The sequence below is a fragment of the Staurois parvus genome, unplaced genomic scaffold, assembly GCF_062004578.1.
Source record: "Staurois parvus isolate SC_StPar_1 unplaced genomic scaffold, SC_StPar_1.0 ptg003545l, whole genome shotgun sequence".
NCBI classification, from domain to species: domain Eukaryota; kingdom Metazoa; phylum Chordata; class Amphibia; order Anura; family Ranidae; genus Staurois; species Staurois parvus.
In genome coordinates, this window is record NW_028321341.1 from 45,048 (window position 1) to 65,699 (window position 20,652).

Consider the following 20,652-nt stretch of genomic DNA (forward strand, 5'->3'; position numbering starts at 1 on the left):
CTCCCACTGACACCAATGGGGCACTATTCCTCCCACTGATACCAATGATGGGGCACTATTCCTCCCACTGATACCAATGATGGGGCACTATTCCTCCCACTGATACCAATGATGGGGCACTATTCCTCCCACTGATACCAATGATGGGGCACTATTCCTCCCACTGACACCAATGGGGCACTATTCCTCCCACTGATACCAATGATGGGAAACTATTCCTCCCACTGATACCAATGATGGGGCACTATTCCTCTCACTGATACCAATGATGGGGCACTATTCCTCCCACTGACACCAATGATTGGGCACTATTCCTCACACGGATACCAATGATGGGGCACTATTCCTCCCACTGATACCAATGATGGGACACTATTCCTCCCACTGATACCAATGATGGGGCACTATTCCTCCCACTGACACCAGTGATGGGGCACTATTCCTCCCACTGACACCAATGATGCGGCAATATTATTTTCACTGGCACCAGCAATGGGTCATTATTCCTTTCACTGATACCAACGATGGGGCACTATTCTTTCCACTGACACCAATGATGGGGCACTATTCCTTCCACTGACACCAACTATGGGCACTATTCTTTCTGCTGACACCAATGATGGGGCACTATTCCTTCTACTGGGGCACTATTCCTCCCACTGGCACCAACGATGGGCCACTATTCCTTCCACTGACATCAATGATGGGCACTATTTCTTCTGCTGACACCAGTGATGGGGCACTATTCCTTCCACTGACACCAACGATGGGGCACTATTCCTTACACTGACACCAACAATGGGGCACTATTCCTTACACTGACACCAACAATGGGGCACTATTCCTTACACTGACACCAGTAATGGTGCACTATTCCTCCCACAGACACCAACAACAGGGCCCTATTCCTTCCACTGACACCAACAATGGAGCACTAGTCCTTTCACTGACAGCAATGATGTGGCACTATTCCTTCCCCTAACACCAAAAAGAAGGGCACTATTCCTTCCAGTGACACCAAAAATAGGGCACCATCCCTTCCACTGGCACCAGCAATGGGGTACTATTGCTTCCGCTGACACAAATGATGGAACACTATTCCTCCCCTTGACACCAACGATGGGGCACTATTCCTTCTCCAACTGACCTCAAGCACTATGTAATTTTCTTACTCCCACTGATTTTGGGGCATTTTCTACTCCACTGGCATTTCGCATGGAAAGCTTGGAACCCGAGAGAGTTGCAAAGGGAACTTGCTCTGCTCTTGCATGGTCTAGGCTGCCAACCAGCACGGTGTTGTGAAGGCATGGAAACCCATCACTTGGGTTTATGACTGAATTTGCTCACTACCTCAACTGTTCTCTCATTCAAAGTAAAGAAAAAAAAACTTTTCAGTTTTTTGTAAAGTTTTTTTCTTAAAAAACAACCTGTTATTTTTTCATTAGACCATAGTTCTTATTTACCATCATACAATTTATAACATCCAGAAAGAGTCCAACATTTCTTGTAAAGGTCTCTTGCATCATTATTTTGTCTTAAAAGTCCATGAAAATCTGAAGTTTGCTCCAAAGAGCTCAATATTTACAGATGGTGGTTTTGGTCCTCGGTTTCCAGATGATGGTTCTTGACCTGGGTTTGCAGATGGTAGTTCTGGGCTTGCCTATGGTTGTTCTGGTCCTGGGTTTACAGATGATGGTCCCTGAACTGGGTTTACAGATGGTAGTTCTGGGCTTGCATATGGTGGTTCTGGTCCTGGGTTTCCAGATGATGGTTCCTGACCTGGGTTTGCAGATGGTGGTTCTGGTCCAGAGTTGTAGCTCTAATTGGTTCCTTGTTACATACGGAAGGTGAGATCCGTGTCAGACATTTCCCTCTGGTAATAGTCGTCAAATATCTCGTTCTGGGTTACGGTGAATTGGTTCTTCCAGTCACCAAAAATTCCTTGAGGGTGGAAAGAGATGTCATGTGAGGTATCATTGGGGACTGCAAATGCATACTTAGAAACATTATGGTGCTAGATCCTGGGACACTGTTAACCCTGCCCACAGTCTAAAGTTTGCCCAACAACATTCTGGGTGGGTGTGCACAAATCACGCCCAGACCACACGTCTTAATCTGTGAGGATTGCCTACCACGCCCACTTTTCTAGTTGGTTCCACCTAGATACTTCCCACTCGAATCCCCAAACCCAGTTAATCCCTTTTTGAGCTACTTCACAAGGTTGATGCTTTGATCATGGGGCATGGCCCGGGACACAACATCACCAGGACAGAGGACCAAGATGTAGGACTGCTCCAGCAAATCCAGGATAGTTAGCATCCCTACACCCATATCATCTTTATATAGGTTTTGATGCAAATAACAATTCTTTTAAAATTATTTATAATGTTTTTTTTGTATGTGGACACAAGAAAAAGTTTCCACTCTTTGTAATGCACACACTTAAATTTGGAATTTTGTTGTTGATTGTGCCAATACTTGTATAATAAAGAAGAGGGAAAATGAAAAGCTACAGTATGTATAGAAGATTGCTAATTCTTACCTTTCCTCATAAACGGGGATATTGAGTGATCCATGAATGGGAAGGTACTATAGTTGGCCATGGGGTTGTCCTTCATAGCCTGGAAGGAAGTGTTCTTGTGTATATTTTCAACAATCTCTTCAGGAAGTTCCTGATTCATGAACTTCATCACCTTTCGGATCTCACGTTTTGGATCCTAACCAAAGAGGTTCGGGGAGAGTCAATAAGATTCAATTTCTTCTTATCTGTCAAGAGCTCTCCAAATGATAGCAAGCAAAGTCACGTTACCTCCAACATGTCCTCGTAGAACAGGTACAATAGCCTGTGTTTTTTCCTCATCTCCCACCAGCCCTTCACATGTTTGGCCCATGATCCAAAAGCAACTGCCAGACAAAGCAAACACAAGTTTGAGAGAATGGCCATGAAAGAAAGTAACAAAACATTGCAAAAGTCTCCGAAACGTATAAGCATGTTTACCAGTCTACCCATTCCATGATACAGAACATGGACATTTCTTGGGAACTACCATTTTCTAAAAGACCAACTACTGACTCACGTACCATTGCCCTCCATGTAGGTATTTAGATATTCATCCCATGTCCCAGGCTCTGGATGTCCATAGGCCATTCTGTAGAAGTGATAGTACGATACCGCTACATCCTTTGCATTCCTAGCTATGTAGATCATCTAGAAAAAGATGGGAATTACTTTTACACTTCTGTTTCCAAAGTAAGAAATGTCACGTAGAAATGCAATTGTTGCATTCTCAAGACTGAGGAAGACAGATCTATTGTTAAAGCCTCATACTTGAGCCTTGCTTAGTATTACCCTTTACATGCTAAACTGGGAAGCTTTCTTGAAGCCGATAAACCACTCACCAGCACCAGTCTGGTCATTTTTAATTCAGATCTTGCCATGGAGGAAACCTATGGTTACCATATTTTCAAAACAAAATCTGGAGACACCCTACTGACCATACCCACTTTTAGCTGCACCTGCATAGCCACATCCTGATTTGTAGGCACACCCACAAAATCATACCTCCATTTTTAGCAAGCCCTTAGACAATAGGTCAAAGATTTTTGGAACAAGAGGCAAAGGGTATAAAGACAAAGCTAACAAGTTTCAAATAAGAAGCAGCATGCCTAGTCAGGAGGAACACCTTGAAGGTATCAAGAAGAACACCTAGGAGCCCAACAGCTAGGAGCATGACCAATAAAGTGGGTGACACATCATGGTGTATGGCTTGTAGTATGGGAGTAAACTGAGCTCCGACATTGGTGTTATTGGCAGCATTAGTAACCACCAGCATGGTGTAAATGGCTGCAATAATCCCCCCTCTATTGGTGGTCAGTGGTAGGGATGTTAACCCCTCAGCATTGGCAGTCAGTGGCTGGCTGTAAGAATATCCCCCTCCCAGCAATGTTCATTGTGTTTTACCTGACCACATCCTCCCATGCCAAGCACTCTCCCAGTCCGAAGGGATTAGAATTCAACAGTTTTGGCTTCTTTCAGTGGTTCTGGAATGAAGATAATGTTCCAGCACTCGGCACACTTCTGCCACACTACCTATCACAGGCGGCCACACCAGGCCACCCTTCAAGTGGTGTTACGCAATGAGGACCCCTCTTTTTCCAGGTACACCACCACAACTGGGAACATCATGGAGGATGCTTGATTGCTTGGGACAGGCCCCTCAAAATGGGGACTGTCCTTGGAAAACGGAGGTGGATGGGAACAATAGGGTAGCCTATGATTATTGTCTAAGAGAGGACTTTTCCTATTTTGTATCAGATTCTAATTGGTTCCTGTTGTGCTTTTGATACAGGAAGTGGAGGAAAGTATCCCCTGACAGGACGAAAAAGCTGACATGGGTTTAACCCTTCCAAACTATGAAAAAAAAGTTTAGATTCACTTTATTGAGATTAAATGTTCCAGGTTTTAGAGGAGCTTGAAGCTCACTTAAAGCTTACTGATGCCTAGTAAAAGCTTGCACAAAGCTACATTCGTCAAGACCAGTACTCATGTTGTGGTTGTGTGTTGACTAATAACTAACCCAGAAACTAAACAAATTCAAAAATACAAAGTACATCAGATACTCAAATCAGATGAGGAGACCTTGCAGTTCTTTTCCCAGAAGCTCTTGGGAAGAACCTCAGCCTGGAGATGGGTCTTAATCACACGTGGTGGGTCCATTTTGTCCAGTGTTTCAGTTGCTGGAAGAAAAAAAAAATTAGAAGGAATACTGAAAATAACAAATTCGGGAGACAAGACTATCCTGTGATGTACAGCATACAAAGCGGTTTCAGACAATTGCGTGCTTTTACACTTTGTTGTTTTAACTCGGTATGGAAAGATACCTGAGGTGATTCCAGGTCCTGCGCTCTCCAAGAAGGGCACTCGCTCAAATATCGCTCCTTTCTGACTCTTCTTCATGTCTCCCCCATTCATGATGAGATCGACTATCTTGCTCACCCATGTGGTCCCTGAAGATATTAGACATATTAAAGGGTACATTTATTAAAAATGTGCATGGCCATCCACCAAATCATTCTGTGCAAATTGGGCGAAAACGAATGTTCATTAGGCCTTGTCTTCTGAATGAAGGTTCTTTTATTCTGGGCAGTAGAAAAATACTACATTATGGCCAGTAGATGGAGCCGAGGAGCATAAGAAACACATACTGTACATCGATCTAACAATTCTTTTCGTATATTTATTTGATAATTCCCTCTAGCGATCTGACAGCCATTTAGATCTAGATCGATCTATTGGCCATAATGTGGTATTTCACTACTGACAAAAATAAAAAGGATGTTTGTTCAGAATTGAAAGTAGCCTAAATGATCATTTGCTTTTTCCCAATTTGCAGAGAAAGTAAAATACTGCATTATGGCAACTAGATGAAGCTGAGGAACATACTGCATATATGTTTTTGTAACAAGAGATACAATGTAACAACCCTAGAGATCACTAGACATAATTATCAAATAAATGTACCCAAGTAACTGTTACATTGTATCTCTTGTTACAAAGACATATTTATTTCCTGCGCTCCTCAGCTCCATCTAGTGGTCATGATGCCATATATTTCTACTGCCTAGAACAATGGTCTTCGGACTACGGCATGGGGGCCAGATGCGGCCCTTTGCTTGCCCTTATCTGGCCCTTGGGACACTTTTTTCTCCCACTGATACAAGACACTGTTCCTCTCACTGACACCAACAAGGGGGCATATTTCCTGCTACTGATATCAACAACAGGCACTATTCCTCCGATTGCAACCTACGATGGTACACTATTCCACCCATTGACACCTATGATGGGGTACTATGGTACTATTCCTCCCATTGACACCTACGATGGGACACTATTCCTCTGATTGACAACTACGATGGGGCACTATTCCTCCAATTGACACCAATGATGGGGCACTATTCCTCCCATTGACACCTATGATGGGGCACCATTCCTCCAATTGACACCTACAATGGGGCACTATTCCTCCGATTGACACCAACGATGGGGCACTATTCCTCCGATTGACACCTACAATGGGGCACTATTCCTCCGATTGACACCTACAATGGGGCACTATTCCTCCGATTGACACCTACGATGGGGCACTATTCCTCCCATTGACACCTACGATGAGGCACTATTCTTCCCACTGCTACCTATGATGGGGCACTATTCCTCCCACTGACACCAATGATGGGGCGCTATTCCTCCCTCTGACACCAATGATGGGGCGCTATTCCTCCCACTGACACCAATGATGGGGCGCTATTCCTCCCACTGCTACCTATGATGGAGCACTATTCCTCCCACTGACACCAATGATGGGGCTGTATTCCTCCCTCTGACACCAATGATGGGGCACTATTCCTCCCACTGACACCAATGATGGGGCACTATTCCTCCCACTGACACCAGTGATGGGGCACTATTCCTCCCATTGACACCTACGATGGGGCACTATTCCTCCCATTGACACCTACGATGGGGCACTATTCCTCCCATTGACACCAATGATGGGACACTATTCCTCTGATTGACATTTACGATGGGGCACTATTCCTCTGATTGACACCTACGATGGGGAACTATTCCTCCCATTGACACCTACGATGAGGAACTATTCCTCCCACTGACAACAATGATGGGGCACTATTCCTCCCATTGACACCTACGATGGGACACTATTCCTCCCATTGACACCTACAATGGGGCACTACTCCTCCCATTGACACCTACGATGGGGCACTATTCCTCCCATTGACACCTACGATGGGGCACTATTCCTCCCATTGACACCTACGATGGGGCACTATTCCTCCCATTGACACCTGCAATTGGGCACTAATTCCTCCCACTGACACTAAGAATGGGGCACCATACTTCCCACTGACACCAAAGATGGGTCACTATTTCTTCAACTTACACCAAGAATAGGACACTATTCCTCCCCCCAATGCCAAAGATGCATTGTTTCATTCCAATGATGCAGGACAATGGCCACAGTCCGGCCCCCCTAAAGTCTGAAAGCCAGTAAACTGGCCCTTTGTTTAGAAAGTTTGGAGACCCCTGGCCTAGAATAAAAGAACATTTGTTCACCAAACATCCTAATGAAAATTTGCCAGATTGCACAGAGAGTAAAACACCTCATTATGGCCACTATTTTAGAACCACCCAGAATTAAAGAATATTTGTCTTGGAAAATGATTTAAAGTGTAAGTTTGTGTTTGCACCTTTGTCTCTTAAATGTATTCAATTTGTATTTATTTTTCATAGATGGCCCACTACGGCCACATTTCTTATTTCTGTCCTCACCGGATTTTGGATAGGTGGCTATCAGCAGATCATCTTCTCGGGCCTGGAATTTCACAACGTTGTCCCAGTTGGCTGCAAAAGGACCGATGGTGGGCATCCCGTCCACCCATATCAGTGGGGGGTGTTTAAGTGACTCCAAGACTTCTGGGGAAATGTTAGGAAGAGGCATTGTGTGCTGTGCTATTCACTGGTCCAACGAAACACCTTGAAAGTCATCAAAGCCTAGAAAGTTTAAAAGGGGAACAATAATTTATTATTTTTTTTATATTTATTGAGATATATGAGAATGATATACGCTTAATGCAGATTATTTTGTCAGTGTATGTTCATTATTTAAAATGCTTGTTTCCATCTATAGCTTGTACTTATATGTGTAGATGGGGGCAGCCATATTTGTTCTCTACAGACTCTGCTTCTGGTATACCATGACCTCACTGAAAATATTAGACTCTGTAACTGAGCTCATCTCATTGACCATTAAAGTGACCCTGTTTAGAAAAATGAACTGTTGGATTGGCAATCAGAACGAGCCTTTAGTGCATACTTCACAACTCCTCTATCCAGACGGTCTAAGCCCACCCACATGGAGGAAAAATATATTTGAAATACTACAATTTTGGCCATATTCAATATATTTCAAAATATATTTCAATTAATATATATACAGTTGTGTTCAAAATAATAGCAGTGTGTTGAAAAAAGTGAATAAAGCTGAAAATCCTTCTAATTGCTTTTATTTCCATCCACACAAATGCATTGGGAACACGACACATTCTATTCCAAATCAAAACATGAAGAAAAATACATTAAATTTGTGTTGTTCCTCTAAAAAAATGGAAGAAAAGTGAATATTAGACGGTTCAAAAAAAATAGCAGTGTTTGTATTCTTCTTTACAAACTCAAACATTCACTATATAAACTGAGAAATGTTGGAAGATTTTGCTTTCCTTTGAATGACTTCATGAATATTTGGTTGTAGTCGCACTGTTTCTGAGAACTGCTGTACATCTGTGTTGCATGGAGTCACCCAACTTCTGGCCCCTGTGATCAGGTATTCCAGCCCAGGATGATTGGACCACATTCCACAGTTCTTCTCTATTTCTTGGTTTTGCCTCAGAAACTGCATTTTTGATGTCACCCCACAAGTTTTCTATTGGATGAAGATCCGGGGATTGGGCTGGCCACTCCATAACGTCAATCTTGTTGGTCTGGAACCAAGATGTTGCACGTTTACTGGTGTGTTTGGGGTCGTTGTCTTGTTGGAACACCCATTTCAAGGGCATTTCCTCTACAGCATAAGGCAGCATGACCTCTTCAAGTATTCAGATGTATTCAAACTGATCCATGATCCCTGGTATGTGATAAATAGGCCCAACACCGTAGTATGAGAAACATCCCCATATCATGATGCTTGCACCACCATGCTTCACGGTCTTCACAGTGTACTGTGGCTTGAATTCAGTGTTTGGGGGTCGTCTGACAAACTGTCTCCGCCCACTAGACCCAAAAAGAACAATCTTACTTTCATCAGTCCACAAAATGTTGCCCCATTTCTCTTTAGGCCGGTCAATGTGCTCTTTGGCAGATTGTAACCTCTTCAGCACACGTCTTTTTTCCAACAGTGGGACTTTGCGGGGACTTCTTGCAGATAGCTTGGCTTCACATAGGCGTCTTCTAATTGTAACAGTCCTCACAGGGAACATCACACCTTCTTTCATCTTCCTGGAGCTGATTGTTGGCTGAGTCCGCACCATTTTGGCTATTCTTCTATCCATTCCAATGTAGTTTTTTGCTTTCTTCCACGTCTTTCAGGTTTTGGTTGCCATTTTAAAGCATTTGCCATCATTTTAGCTGAGCAGCCGATCATTTTCTGCACTTCTTTATATGTTTTCCCCTCTCCAATCAACTTTGTAATCAAGGTACGCTGTTCTTCTGAACAATGTCTGGAACGACCCATTTTCCTCAGAATTTCAGAGAGAAATGCACTGTAACCAGCATGTCCAGCATTTGCTGCCTTCCTTCCTTAAATAAGGGCAATAATTGCCACCTGTTTATCAAAGAATGAATGACCTCACTAATAGGACTCCACACTGCTATTATTTTGAACACGCCCCTTTCAATGAGTGATTCAATGACACAGAATCAGCAGCATGCATGTCATGACTGTTGGGTCTGTTGGATTTCTATTACTCTACTACACCTGCTAGGAAATTATTTGCCATGTAGAAATATTATTTCCACCAAAAACAGTGATTGATCCGGTTAGTGATGTCTGACGGCTATTATTTTGAACACAACTGTATATATTGTATGTTGAAATGCGGTTTTATTACAAAATATATAAAACATATTTTTAAAAATATATATCAAATATACTGTATGTCTTTAAAAATACAAATCTACATTTTTGGAATGCATTTACAAATATATGTAAAAATATATGTTAAAATGACTTTTTTATATGTTAAAAAAAATCTGAAGAATACATTTAAAAAATATATATATTTTAAAATATAGACTTTAATAGAGACTAAGAATGAACACACCAGGCAGTGGAAACTTTATTCATTTGCAGGTTCATTTTATTTTATTTATAAATATGACTTTAAAGGAAACCTGTCATAAGTAAATAATGCAGTCAGACATTACTGACCTCTCACTCTGAAAGTGCTAACTGTCCTTCCATTCCAGCTAGGATAACAATTCTGGATTTTTGCTGCCCTTCATTTGTTGCATAAATAATCCAGGTCTATAAGTATGGAAGCAGGGGCGGACTGACAACTCATGGGGCCCCCGGGCAATAGGGGATCATGGGGCCCCTGTGTCCTTGCCCAAACTCAAAAAAGCCTATGAAAAAGGTACCAGGAGCATCTCATGGGGCCCCCTACTGACCCCAGGCCCTCGGGCAGTGCCCGAGTTTCCAAATGGTCAGTCCGCCCCTGTATGGAAGCCATTTTTTGATGTATGACCAGCACAGAGGGGTATTTACAGAAATACAATAATCAATGCACAGCTTTGAAAGGTATGTAAAAGTGTGTTACAGGTAAATGCCAAAAAATAGCTCAAAATCTGTAATCGCTCAAAATGCAAGATTTCCGATAACAGTGTTCCATTATATTGATAACTGTGAACCTTACTCATGTAATTATCTTTTTCATCATAGTACCCACCCGGCACCCAGCTCCTAGCATTACGCCACGTCTGGCTGTCACCTTTGTAATCAATAATGACTGAAAGTGCTTGTGTTTGCTTTACAGGTGATTTGGCAAACTCATCATCAGCTCTGCCAAGCGCAAACATGAATGCAAACCCCATTGAAAGCAATAGGAGGCAAATTTTCAAGATCAGTTCTGGACATTTTCAAGGTTGATAGGTGAGCAAATGTCAAACAAATGGCATGGGGAGCTGGGCACTTCCAGGGGGTGGGTGGGGTGCATGCACCAATGCAAAATTATTTAAATAAAATACCAAAAAAAAACCTTGCTGCTAAATGACAGTTCCCATCTCCAGACTTTCTTCTGGGGGATCCTGGGTGACATCATTGATCATCATCAACATATATGGTCAATGATGTCACCCAGCAAAAAACAAAAAGTATACAAAAATTAAAAATGAAGTAGGGTTCCCCTTCACCCAAAATACATACCAGACCCATACAGCCTAACTGGTCAGTAAGAGGAGGTGCAGCGAGCATGAACACACCTTCCCCCTGGAACCAAACAAAGCCAGATGCCCTCAAAATTCTGAGGGTACTTTGAACCCCCCTGGCAAGGCACCATGGTCCATGTTAATGTCTTGATGACGACAAGGGCTTCTACCCCACAACCCTGGCTTGATGGTTAAGGCGGTCTGTGCGGGGAGCTTATCTAAAAGCCCAATTTAGTTCTGATCTCTTTCATGCTTCTGATTGTACACCACCTGGGTGACATCATTGATCACATATGGTTATGAAAATATTTGGTAAAAAAAAAAAGTCAAGAAATCCAAAAAAGCATAGGTTTCTGCCAAAAATACATACTTGACCCAAATCTGAGCATGCACCCTGGCTGGCCAGAATAGGGTGGTGCAGCCAGCTTGCAACCCCATCCTTGAGCCCCCAGGCCAGATGCCAACAACATTGGGAGGGTATTTGGAGGTCTCATGGCAAGACACTGTGTCCACCTGTTTATGTATTGATGAGAACAAAGGCCTCGTAACCACAACTCTGGCCTGGTGGTTGTGGGGATTTGGGGAGGCAGAACGTATCTAAATTCCCCCTTTAAAATAAAGACACCCCAAGCTTTCCAGCTCACCCAACATGAATGAGTAAAGGCTGCATAGTACCCTAGGGTTGCTCCTTCAAAAAAAATGAAATAGTAAATAAACACACACATCATGTTGATGAGAACAAGGGCCTCTTAACCACAACCCTGGACTGGTGGTTGTGGGGATTTGGGGGGTCAGAACCTAAATAAACACACACATCATGAAAATGTTCTATATTAAAAAAACAAAAGACATAGTAAATCCACCATCAATCACGACGTCCAGCAATGCAGATCCAGAGTCAATAAAGTCCAGTGCCGATCTCAACGACACAAACGTGATGACCTCTTTTAATGGACTCTCGCCACAACTGACAGCTCCCTGGCCCCCCAGTTGACTGTAAATGACCAAAAATGATCAATGACTTCATCAGGGATGAAGTCTAGCAAAAGGTCTGTTTCACTGATAGGTGTTCTATCATATACCCAAATATGTTCCATGACACTTTCCCAAAGCACCCTGGCCCCTGATGAAGTTACGTAGGTGGCGAAACATGTCGGGAGCACATTGCACAATGTATTTGTTGAGGAGAACATTATCCAGGAATAATAATTTTGGTGAAGGATGGCGCAGTATAGGAATGAGAGACGTAGGAAGTGAGAAATAGAAGACCTGGAAAGAAATGATATAAAATATATGGAGAGTTGAGAGATACAAAGGATAATAAAAGGGTCTTCAGGAAGTAACCTCTGGAAATCTGACTGAACTTTTACCTATGACTTTGTAGATAATTACTGGCCTCATGTAGGGTTAACTTCTCATAAATTCTCAACCCGTCCCACGTCACCATAACATGATCCTCGAATTATAAACGGATTACGGTACAGTTTGCAGACTATGGCAGATTAGCGGTCCCGATGATAGCCTTACCTTCCAGGGATCTGTGGGACAGAAGAGTGACACTCGGAAAGGAGAGTCACCTTTGCTCAGGTTTTCAGGCAGTGTACAATCGGTGAGCCAAGAATGAAACTGGAGACTGACACACAGAGGGCGGGGGTTGTACGCAGATTATAATTCAACCCATTCATTGCCGGGCCCTGCCTAGAACATAGGACACTTTATCCTCCTAATAAAAATCTATTGATGACTTAAGATTTTATGCAAAGTGAAAATATCTTCCCTCATCTGGTATAATATTCTATTTAATCTGTCTGCAGGATTTCATTGTGTCTAGGACTAGGTAAAAACCCTTTCATGACTGAACGTTAATCCAAAGAATGATTGGAAGAGGTCATTCTACAATCTAACATTCAATAGAACTGCACTATAGCCGTGGTGACCAAGCTGTGGCCCAACACAGCTATGAATGTGGCTCAACACAAAATTGTTCCTGCTGGGGGTATTCAGGTTTGCGCTCTTCCAAACTTGTGGTAACAGTTTGGTGAATACCCTTTCTGTTCCAGCATGATTGTACCCCTCTGTACAAAGCCAGCTCCATAAAGACATGGATTGATGGGTGTGACGGGAGTCACTTTGGGTGGGGGGGCCCATGGAACACAGCTCACTTTGGAGGGGTGGGGAGACCCCTGTCACAGCTCCCCATATCCCTCTTATGTGTAAGTCACCCTGTGCCTGTTAGGGGTACAGGGTGATCTGTCCTAATATTGGGGTGGGGGGGTTGTTGATAGTTTGATGCCATGTGGTTGAATCCTATTGTTCTATTGTGTGTCTTGCTTGGGAGCAAACTATTATGGGATGTATGTGTTTGTGTATTGGCTTGGTGGGGGGTGTTTCCAGCAGCCCTCCCTCCTGATGGAACTGTCTGTTGGTGTGTCTCTTGTTACTAAAGGTAGAGTGCCCCGCCCTGTGTCATTATGCAGGGAGGGGGGGGGGTTGTTCCCTTGAATGTATATATCTTGTATCTGTTTTAAAATAAAGTAGTCTATTTCCTGGCTTACTTCAAGACTGGTGTCTAGTCTTGTATGGTCTGCTGTGGTGTCTGTGGTCGGAGTTCGGACAGGGAAGCGGTGTCCTAACGGAAGTACCCAAGTGCAGTCTGGGGACGGTTCTGTTACAATGGGTTTTGGTGTGGAGGAACTCAAGTGGCCTGCACAGAGCCATGAACTCAGCCCTACTGAACACCTTTTGGTGTTCTTCATGTATTCTGAATGTCGAAGGGCAGACTGCGTCTGGGTGGTCAGAGGCCTACTGGCCAACGCTGTTTGCTGCTAGTTACTTCTGAGAAGAGTTCTGCCACGAGGGGACTGTGTTGTTACGTTAAGCTGTGGATTACAAATACTCTCTGTTAAAAGAATGAGCGTTCCATCATGAGAGGTAGGAAAGGCCTCCAACACCAGCAGGACAATATTTAATTCTCCTCTCGCCAGTAGCTAGTCAGGGAATGAGACTCATAGAAAGGTCACTTAACATACAAGGCTTTTGCGTAGGGTTCTCTTGTCCAACCTTCCCTATGCCAGTAGTTGTAACTGTTCTACTACCAGGGGCGGACTGACCATTTGAAAACTCGGGCTCTGCCCAAGGGCCCGGGGTCAATAGGGGGCCCCATGAGATACCCCTGGTACCTTTTTCATAGGCTTTTTTGAGTTTGAGCAAGGACACAGGGGCCCCATGATCCCCTATTGCCCAGGGGCCCCATGAGTTGTCAGTCCGCCCCTGTCTACTACTGTCCATTTTGAATGACCTAACCTGCACTTCCCTTACAGGGCTTTTGTCTGCTTTTCAATAAAGCCATTCCACAGTTCGAGGCTTGTCGGTGTCTATCTGCTCCAGGTTCAGGGTGGGTCATCACTAGGGGGAAACAGAAGCACCCATCCAACCTCCTCCTGGGAAGGTAGTCTTACACATGGAATGCCTTCTAAGAAAAGTGGGGGCCAATACAGCTGCAAATGTGGGGAGAGGGCAACTCTTTATGGCCATTGTTTTGTGAATGTGATGTTTAGCAAACAAGTTTTAATAGCCATCATTCTAAATTTGTTCTCACTGAAAATACAAGATTTATGATTCCAGTCTTCCAATAAATTCATATTTCTGAACTTTGCACATGCAATTACCATTTGGATCACAGAGCCAAGGCCACCCCCAGCTCCTGGCATTACCCTGTGTCTGTCACCTTTGTCACACTGGATGTAGATATGTAGCACTACCCACTTAGGAGTTCCTGAAGTTTTGGGTCCTCCTATAGTCCTGCGCAGCCAGGCAACACGTCTTTGAACACCGACTTGCATTCAGGAGTCAGTAACCAGTCTTTGAGCTTGGTTTTTTTTATGTTTATTAGGGGGATTTCAGCTTGGATAGGGTAAGGGATGTACAGGATGCCCAATGGGAATGAGAAACTGAGGACAACTTCTTGAACTATGTACAGTGGTTACAGCAATCAGTCTCTTCTGGAGAGCTAGCCAACCTCTCTTGTAGTACCATCCCAGACCCCAGATAAATCCTTTTCTTCACCCAGCTGTCTGGAGAAATCCTTGCGCAGGGAATCCGGTGTCTGTCACAGACTGTAGATAGTGAAACAGTCCTGGGTGGGAGGCTAATCCATCTTCCCACTACAGTGCCTGTTTCCCCTATCTGGCCCAGGGGGTGCAGGTGTACTCAGTCCTTCTCCTGTTTTGATGTTGGGTTGGTGGCTGCTACCAGGCCTTCTAGCTGGACCGCTTCTTTCCTGACACACAGGTGGTCCTATCTCAAGAGGCGGGGGAAGTCCTAAGTTTTCAGCCTTCCCATGTCCTTCTACCTGGAGGTGAGCCCCTCTCCCATCTGGGCCCCCTCCCAGGCTCCTGCTTCTCAGCCTCACATCTCACATCTTCCACTCAAATTCTCCTGCTGCTGAGCAGGCTCTGTTACTCTTAAAGGTTGTCCTGGCCCCTTGCCAAGCCTCCTGTTGGGGATTGGCCAGGATCCTCCAAGACAGTGGTTCTCAACCTTTCTAATGCCGCGACCCCTTAATACAGTTCCTCATGTTGTGGTGACCCCCAACCATAAAATTATTTTCGTTGCTACTTCATAACTGTAATTTTGCAGTGGGAGGAGTAGTGCCATGTCATTGGTGTCAGTGGAAGGAGTAGTGCCCCATCACTGATGTCAGTGGGATGAATAGTGCCCCATCGTTGGTATCAGTGGGAGGAATAGTGCCCCATCACTGATGTCAGTGGGATGAATAGTGCCCCATCATTGGTATCAGTGGGAGGAATAGTGCCCCATCGTTGGTATCAGTGGGATGAATAGTGCCCCATCACTGATGTCAGTGGGAGGAATAGTGCCCCATCACTGGTGTCAGTGGGAGGAATAGTGCCCCATCACTGGTGTCAGTGGGAGGAATAGTGCCCCATCACTGGTGTCAGTTGGAGGAATAGTGCCCCATCACTGGTGTCAGTGGGAGGAATAGTGCCCCATCACTGGTGTCAGTTGGAGGAATAGTGCCCCATCACTGGTGTCAGTGGGAGGAATAGTGCCCCATCGTTGGTATCAGTGGGAGGAATAGTGCCCCATCACTGATGTCAGTGGGATGAATAGTGCCCCATCACTGGTGTCAGTGGGAGGAATAGTGCCCCATCGTTGGTGTCAGTGGGAGGAATAGTGCCCCACCGTTGGTGTCAGTGGGAGGAATAGTGCCCCATCGTTGGTGTCAGTGGGAGGAATAGTGCCCCATCGTTGGTGTCAGTGGGAGGAATAGTGCCCCATCGTTGGTGTCAGTGGGAGGAATAGTGCCCCATCGTTGGTGTCAGTGGGAGGAATAGTGCCCCATCGTTGGAGTCAGTGGGAGGAATAGTGCCCCATCATTGGTGTCAGTGGGAGGAATAGTGCCCCATCATTGGTATCAGTGGGAGGAGTAGTGCCCCATCATTGGTGTCAGTGGGGGGAGTAGTGCCCCATCATTGGTGTCAGTGGGAGGAATAGTGCTCCATCACTGGTGTCAGTGGGGGGAGTAGTGCCCCATCACTGGTGTCAGTGGGAGGAGTAGTGCTCCATCACTGGTGTCAGTGGGAGGAATAGTGCCACATCATTGGTGTCAGTGGGAGGAATAGTGCCCCATCATTGGTGTCAGTGGGGGGAGTAGTGCCCCATCATTGGTATCAGTGGGGGGAGTAGTGCCCCATCATTGGTGTCAGTGGGGGGAGTAGTGCCCCATCATTGGTGTCAGTGGGAGGAATAGTGCCCCATCACTGGTGTCAGTGGGGGGAGTAGTGCCCCATCACTGGTGTCAGTGGGAGTAGTGCCCCATCACTGGTGTCAGTGGGAGGAATAGTGCCACATCATTGGTGTCAGTGGGAGGAATAGTGCCCCATCATTGGTGTCAGTGGGAGGAATAGTGCCCCATCATTGATGTCAGTGTGGTGGAGGGGAGAATAGTGCCCCATCATTGGGGTCAGGGGAAATAGTGTCCCATCGTTGGTGTCAGTGGGGGGAGGAATAGTGCCCCATCATTGGTGTCAGTGGGAGGAATAGTGCCCCATCATTGATGTCAGTGTGGTGGAGGGGAGAATAGTGCCCCATCATTGGGGTCAGGGGGGGGGGGAAATAGTGCCCCATCGTTGGTGTCAGTGGGGGGAGGAATAGTGCCCCATCGTTGGTGTCAGTGGGGGGAGGAATAGTGCCCCATCGTTGGTGTCAGTGGGGGGAGGAATAGTGCCCCATCGTTGGTGTCAGTGGGGGGAGGAATAGTGCCCCATCGTTGGTGTCAGTGGGGGGAGGAATACTGCCCCATCGTTGGTTTCAGTGGGGGGAGGAATAGTGCCCCATCGTTGGTGTCAGTGGGGGGAGGAATAGTGCCCCATCGTTGGTGTCAGTGGGGGGAGGAATAGTGCCCCATCGTTGGTGTCAGTGGGGGGAGGAATAGTGCCCCATCGTTGGTGTCAGTTGGGGGAGGAATAGTGCCCCATCGTTGGTGTCAGTGGGGGGAGGAATAGTGCCCCATCGTTGGTGTCAGTAGGGGGAGGAATAGTGCCCCATCGTTGGTATTAGTGACACAAATGATGGGGCACTATTCCTCCCACTGACACCAATGATACTTACTTTGCTGACCCCTGCTCCAGCCTGGGCTCGCTCTCTCACTTACCTGTCAGCTGTCTTCCTTCTCTGGCCGCTCTCCTCTTCACTCGCTCCGGCAGCTCCCTCGATCTTCTTTGATGTACGCGCGCTGCGGCTCGGCTCCTCCTCTCCAAGCTCCACCTCCTCGCCGGTGATTGGCCGCCTGTGTGCCTCTCCTGAGCTACAGTTCCGGTGGCCAATCAGCGGCGAGGAGGCGGAGCTGCTGAGCGATCCCGGAGGTGTGGCCAGGTGACAGGAGCAGCGTATCATCCCGCCCACACATCGCCTGAGTCAGAGGAGCGGTGTCTCGGTTCCTAAGACCATCGGAAATATATGTTTTCCGATGGTCTTAGGCGACCCCTGGGAAATGGTCGTTCGACCCCCAAAGGGGTCGCGACCCCCAGGTTGAGAACCGCTGCTCCAAGAGTACAGACCAGTCACTCCTCAGATCCACCCACTGCTTCTAGACCTTCCTCCAACGCTCTAGAGTGGGGGGGGAAATTCCAGAGGGCTGGTCTGCAGAGCCTCTCAGCTCTGATCATAATTTGACCCCTGCTAGCTATCACACCCAGGCTGCTATTCATCCCTCCTTGGAGTCTTGCTCCTCCTAGCTGGCTAGAAGGGAGCTATAGATAAATAGACAAGGAGTCCTTTGGAGCTTGTTCTGCATCCTACAGGGGGATAAATTATGCCTGTCCTGCCTTCAATACCAAATTTGACAACTAGATGGAGCTAGTAATAAATGTATTGTTTTACAGAAACGAGACTGTTTAGATAAGAGTTAAAATGATTGTAAAGGATCAAGGTTTTTTACCTTCATGCACTCTAATCGGGACTCTAATCGCCTCCACCTGGTTCTGGAGGACCATGGAATCTTCCAGAAGCCAGTGGGCAGAAGGGGTGGAGACCTAAATCTGCATGTTTATGGGAGTCTGACCAATCCCAGGCTTGGAGGCCCTGGTAGTGTGATAAGGCTAACCAACTAATGTGAAAGAGCCATGCTAGCAGGGGAGTTGGGTAGAAGGTGTATTGCTGAGGAGGCTGTCAGTGGCCTGGATGGGGTCCCCTAGGTCTACGGGGGGCTTTTGCTTCCAGACTGGACTCGGGCTGGCTCAGGTTCCTGGTATGGACAGGATCATTGCCTGATAGCAGTGGGAGCAAGGAGGACAGAGTGAGTACATCAGCGCACCCAGGGATTCACAAGGGGAGAGACTGCCATATGTAGCAAGGTTTCAAATCCTTTATCCTTGTCCTGGGAAATCTTCAGAGCAGCCAGGAGGGCTGGTATTGTCTGCAGGCTGTGGAGCCGGGAGCAGTTGACCAAAGTTGAATCATTTCCTTGCTAGAGGTGTAGACCATTTAGTTACCTCCTGAAGCCTGACTGAAAAATTAATCATCTCATCCTGCCTTGTTACTAGGACGTTGCTAAGTGACTCCTAGCTGGTACCGTTCACCTCCACCATCAGAGGAGCGAGCTCTTTCTCTGATTTAGACCTCCTGACATGCGCATTCTCTCCCTTGACGCAGTAGCTCTGAGCTCAGTGTTTGAGAGTTCGAACATGTGATTGGTGGAGGTGAGCAGTAATGGCTGGGAGTGTCTTAGCAATGTCCTAGCAACAAGGCAGGACAGGGAGATGCCATCTCTTGGAGTTTTTCTGTCAGTCTTCAGGAGGTATACCTGCCCTGCAAGGGCATTATCCAACTTTGGTCAGCTGCATAGATAGCTTCTATCTACAGGCGCCCCCTATCTGCAGAGGCATTTGTTGGTAAAGGTGAGCTATGCCTTTAAGTGGAAGTTCAGTGACAGCAGCACTTTGCTGTAGTTTCCCCCTTCCTATTGTTCTTTGTTTTATTAGTTTGTTTCTGTTATAGTGTTTCTGAGGATTATAAAATCCTGGCAGGAAATTTGCTGAATCATAGAGCTCATGTGGCTGGGGTTGGGGGTGGGGTGGGTGCAGCACGGCTGAACAATGCGTGTTTCTGTTGTGAATGTAATTCGCTCTTCATGAACTTCGTTCACCTATTCCCTCCTCACCCAAACCTGGACTGGCCATGTGCACATCCATGCTGCAACCTTCGCTCCATCTGTTATCAGGACCTTCACCGGTCACAGTCAGGACTTTGCAGGCTGCGGTCATGGCTTTAAAGTGGACCTTTACCTCTACAGCTCTGCATGAATACATCCCTGACCAGGGGCGGACTGACAACGCATGGGGCCCCCGGGCAAGAGGGGATCATGGGGCCCCTGTGTCCTTGCCCAGACTCACAAAAGCTTATGAAAAAGGTACCAGGGGCATCTCATGGGGCCCCCTACTGACCCCGGGCCCTCGGGCAGTGCCCGAGTGCTCGAATGGTCAGTACGCCCCTGTCCCTGACACGTCCCGATATACAGCAACAGTATATAAAAAGCCATCCTTGAGCTACAGTCAGTGACTTTGCCTAGGCTGGGATGATGTCATCAGTCTGCTGCAGGTAGGAGGAAGCATTTCCTCAGTCTCCCCTCCCCCCGTGATCAGGCTACAACATTGTATCTTTGTAGCAAGTCACAAGATGAGAGGATGCAACAGAGGCTGATCTGTGTCAGACATTTGTGTCCCTGGATGATACCTAAATAAAGATGGCTCTGTCTTTCTGGCAGGGGCGGACTGACAACTCATGGGGCAATAGGGGAACATGGGGCCCCTGTGTCCTCACCCACACTCAAACCACACCCAAAACATGGGGCCCCCGGGCAATAGGGGATCATAGGGCCCCTGTGTCCTTGCCCAAACTCAAAAAAAGCCTATGAAAGGTACCAGGGGCGCCTCATGGGGCCCCCTACTGACCCCGGCCCTCGGGCAATGCTTGAGTACCCCAATGGTCAGTCCACCCCTGCTTTCTGGAAAGAAAAGCAGATGAAGACATTGTCAAGGTGTACTCTGCGTAGTGAGTACTGTGATCTGTGATGTAAAGTAATGAATACCTGGGAGTATTTCACTGACACGTTACTCAGCATACATACTTTT

The 20,652-nt window shown here is 46.2% G+C and overlaps 1 protein-coding gene across 2 annotated transcripts; it reads right to left on the reverse strand.

The window, feature by feature from the left end:
• Nucleotides 1-1,388: 1,388 nt before the first annotated feature.
• Nucleotides 1,389-12,621, reverse strand: LOC149427716 (sulfotransferase 1 family member D1-like). 2 transcript variants are annotated; one of them, XM_089667744.1, is made up of 8 exons: nt 12,530-12,621; nt 7,355-7,576; nt 4,882-5,007; nt 4,640-4,737; nt 3,082-3,208; nt 2,810-2,904; nt 2,543-2,717; nt 1,389-1,941 (listed from the first exon to the last, which is right to left on the reverse strand). In XM_089667744.1, exons 2-8 carry the CDS (start codon nt 7,521-7,523, stop codon nt 1,835-1,837), a joined length of 897 nt encoding a protein of 298 aa, XP_089523870.1. In that variant the 5' UTR covers nt 7,524-7,576; nt 12,530-12,621; the 3' UTR covers nt 1,389-1,834. The 2 variants fall into 2 exon arrangements, with proteins under 2 accessions (XP_089523870.1, XP_089523871.1); XM_089667745.1 differs by lacking the exon at nt 12,530-12,621 and adding an exon at nt 12,373-12,393.
• Between the last annotated feature and the right edge of the window lie 8,031 nt (nt 12,622-20,652).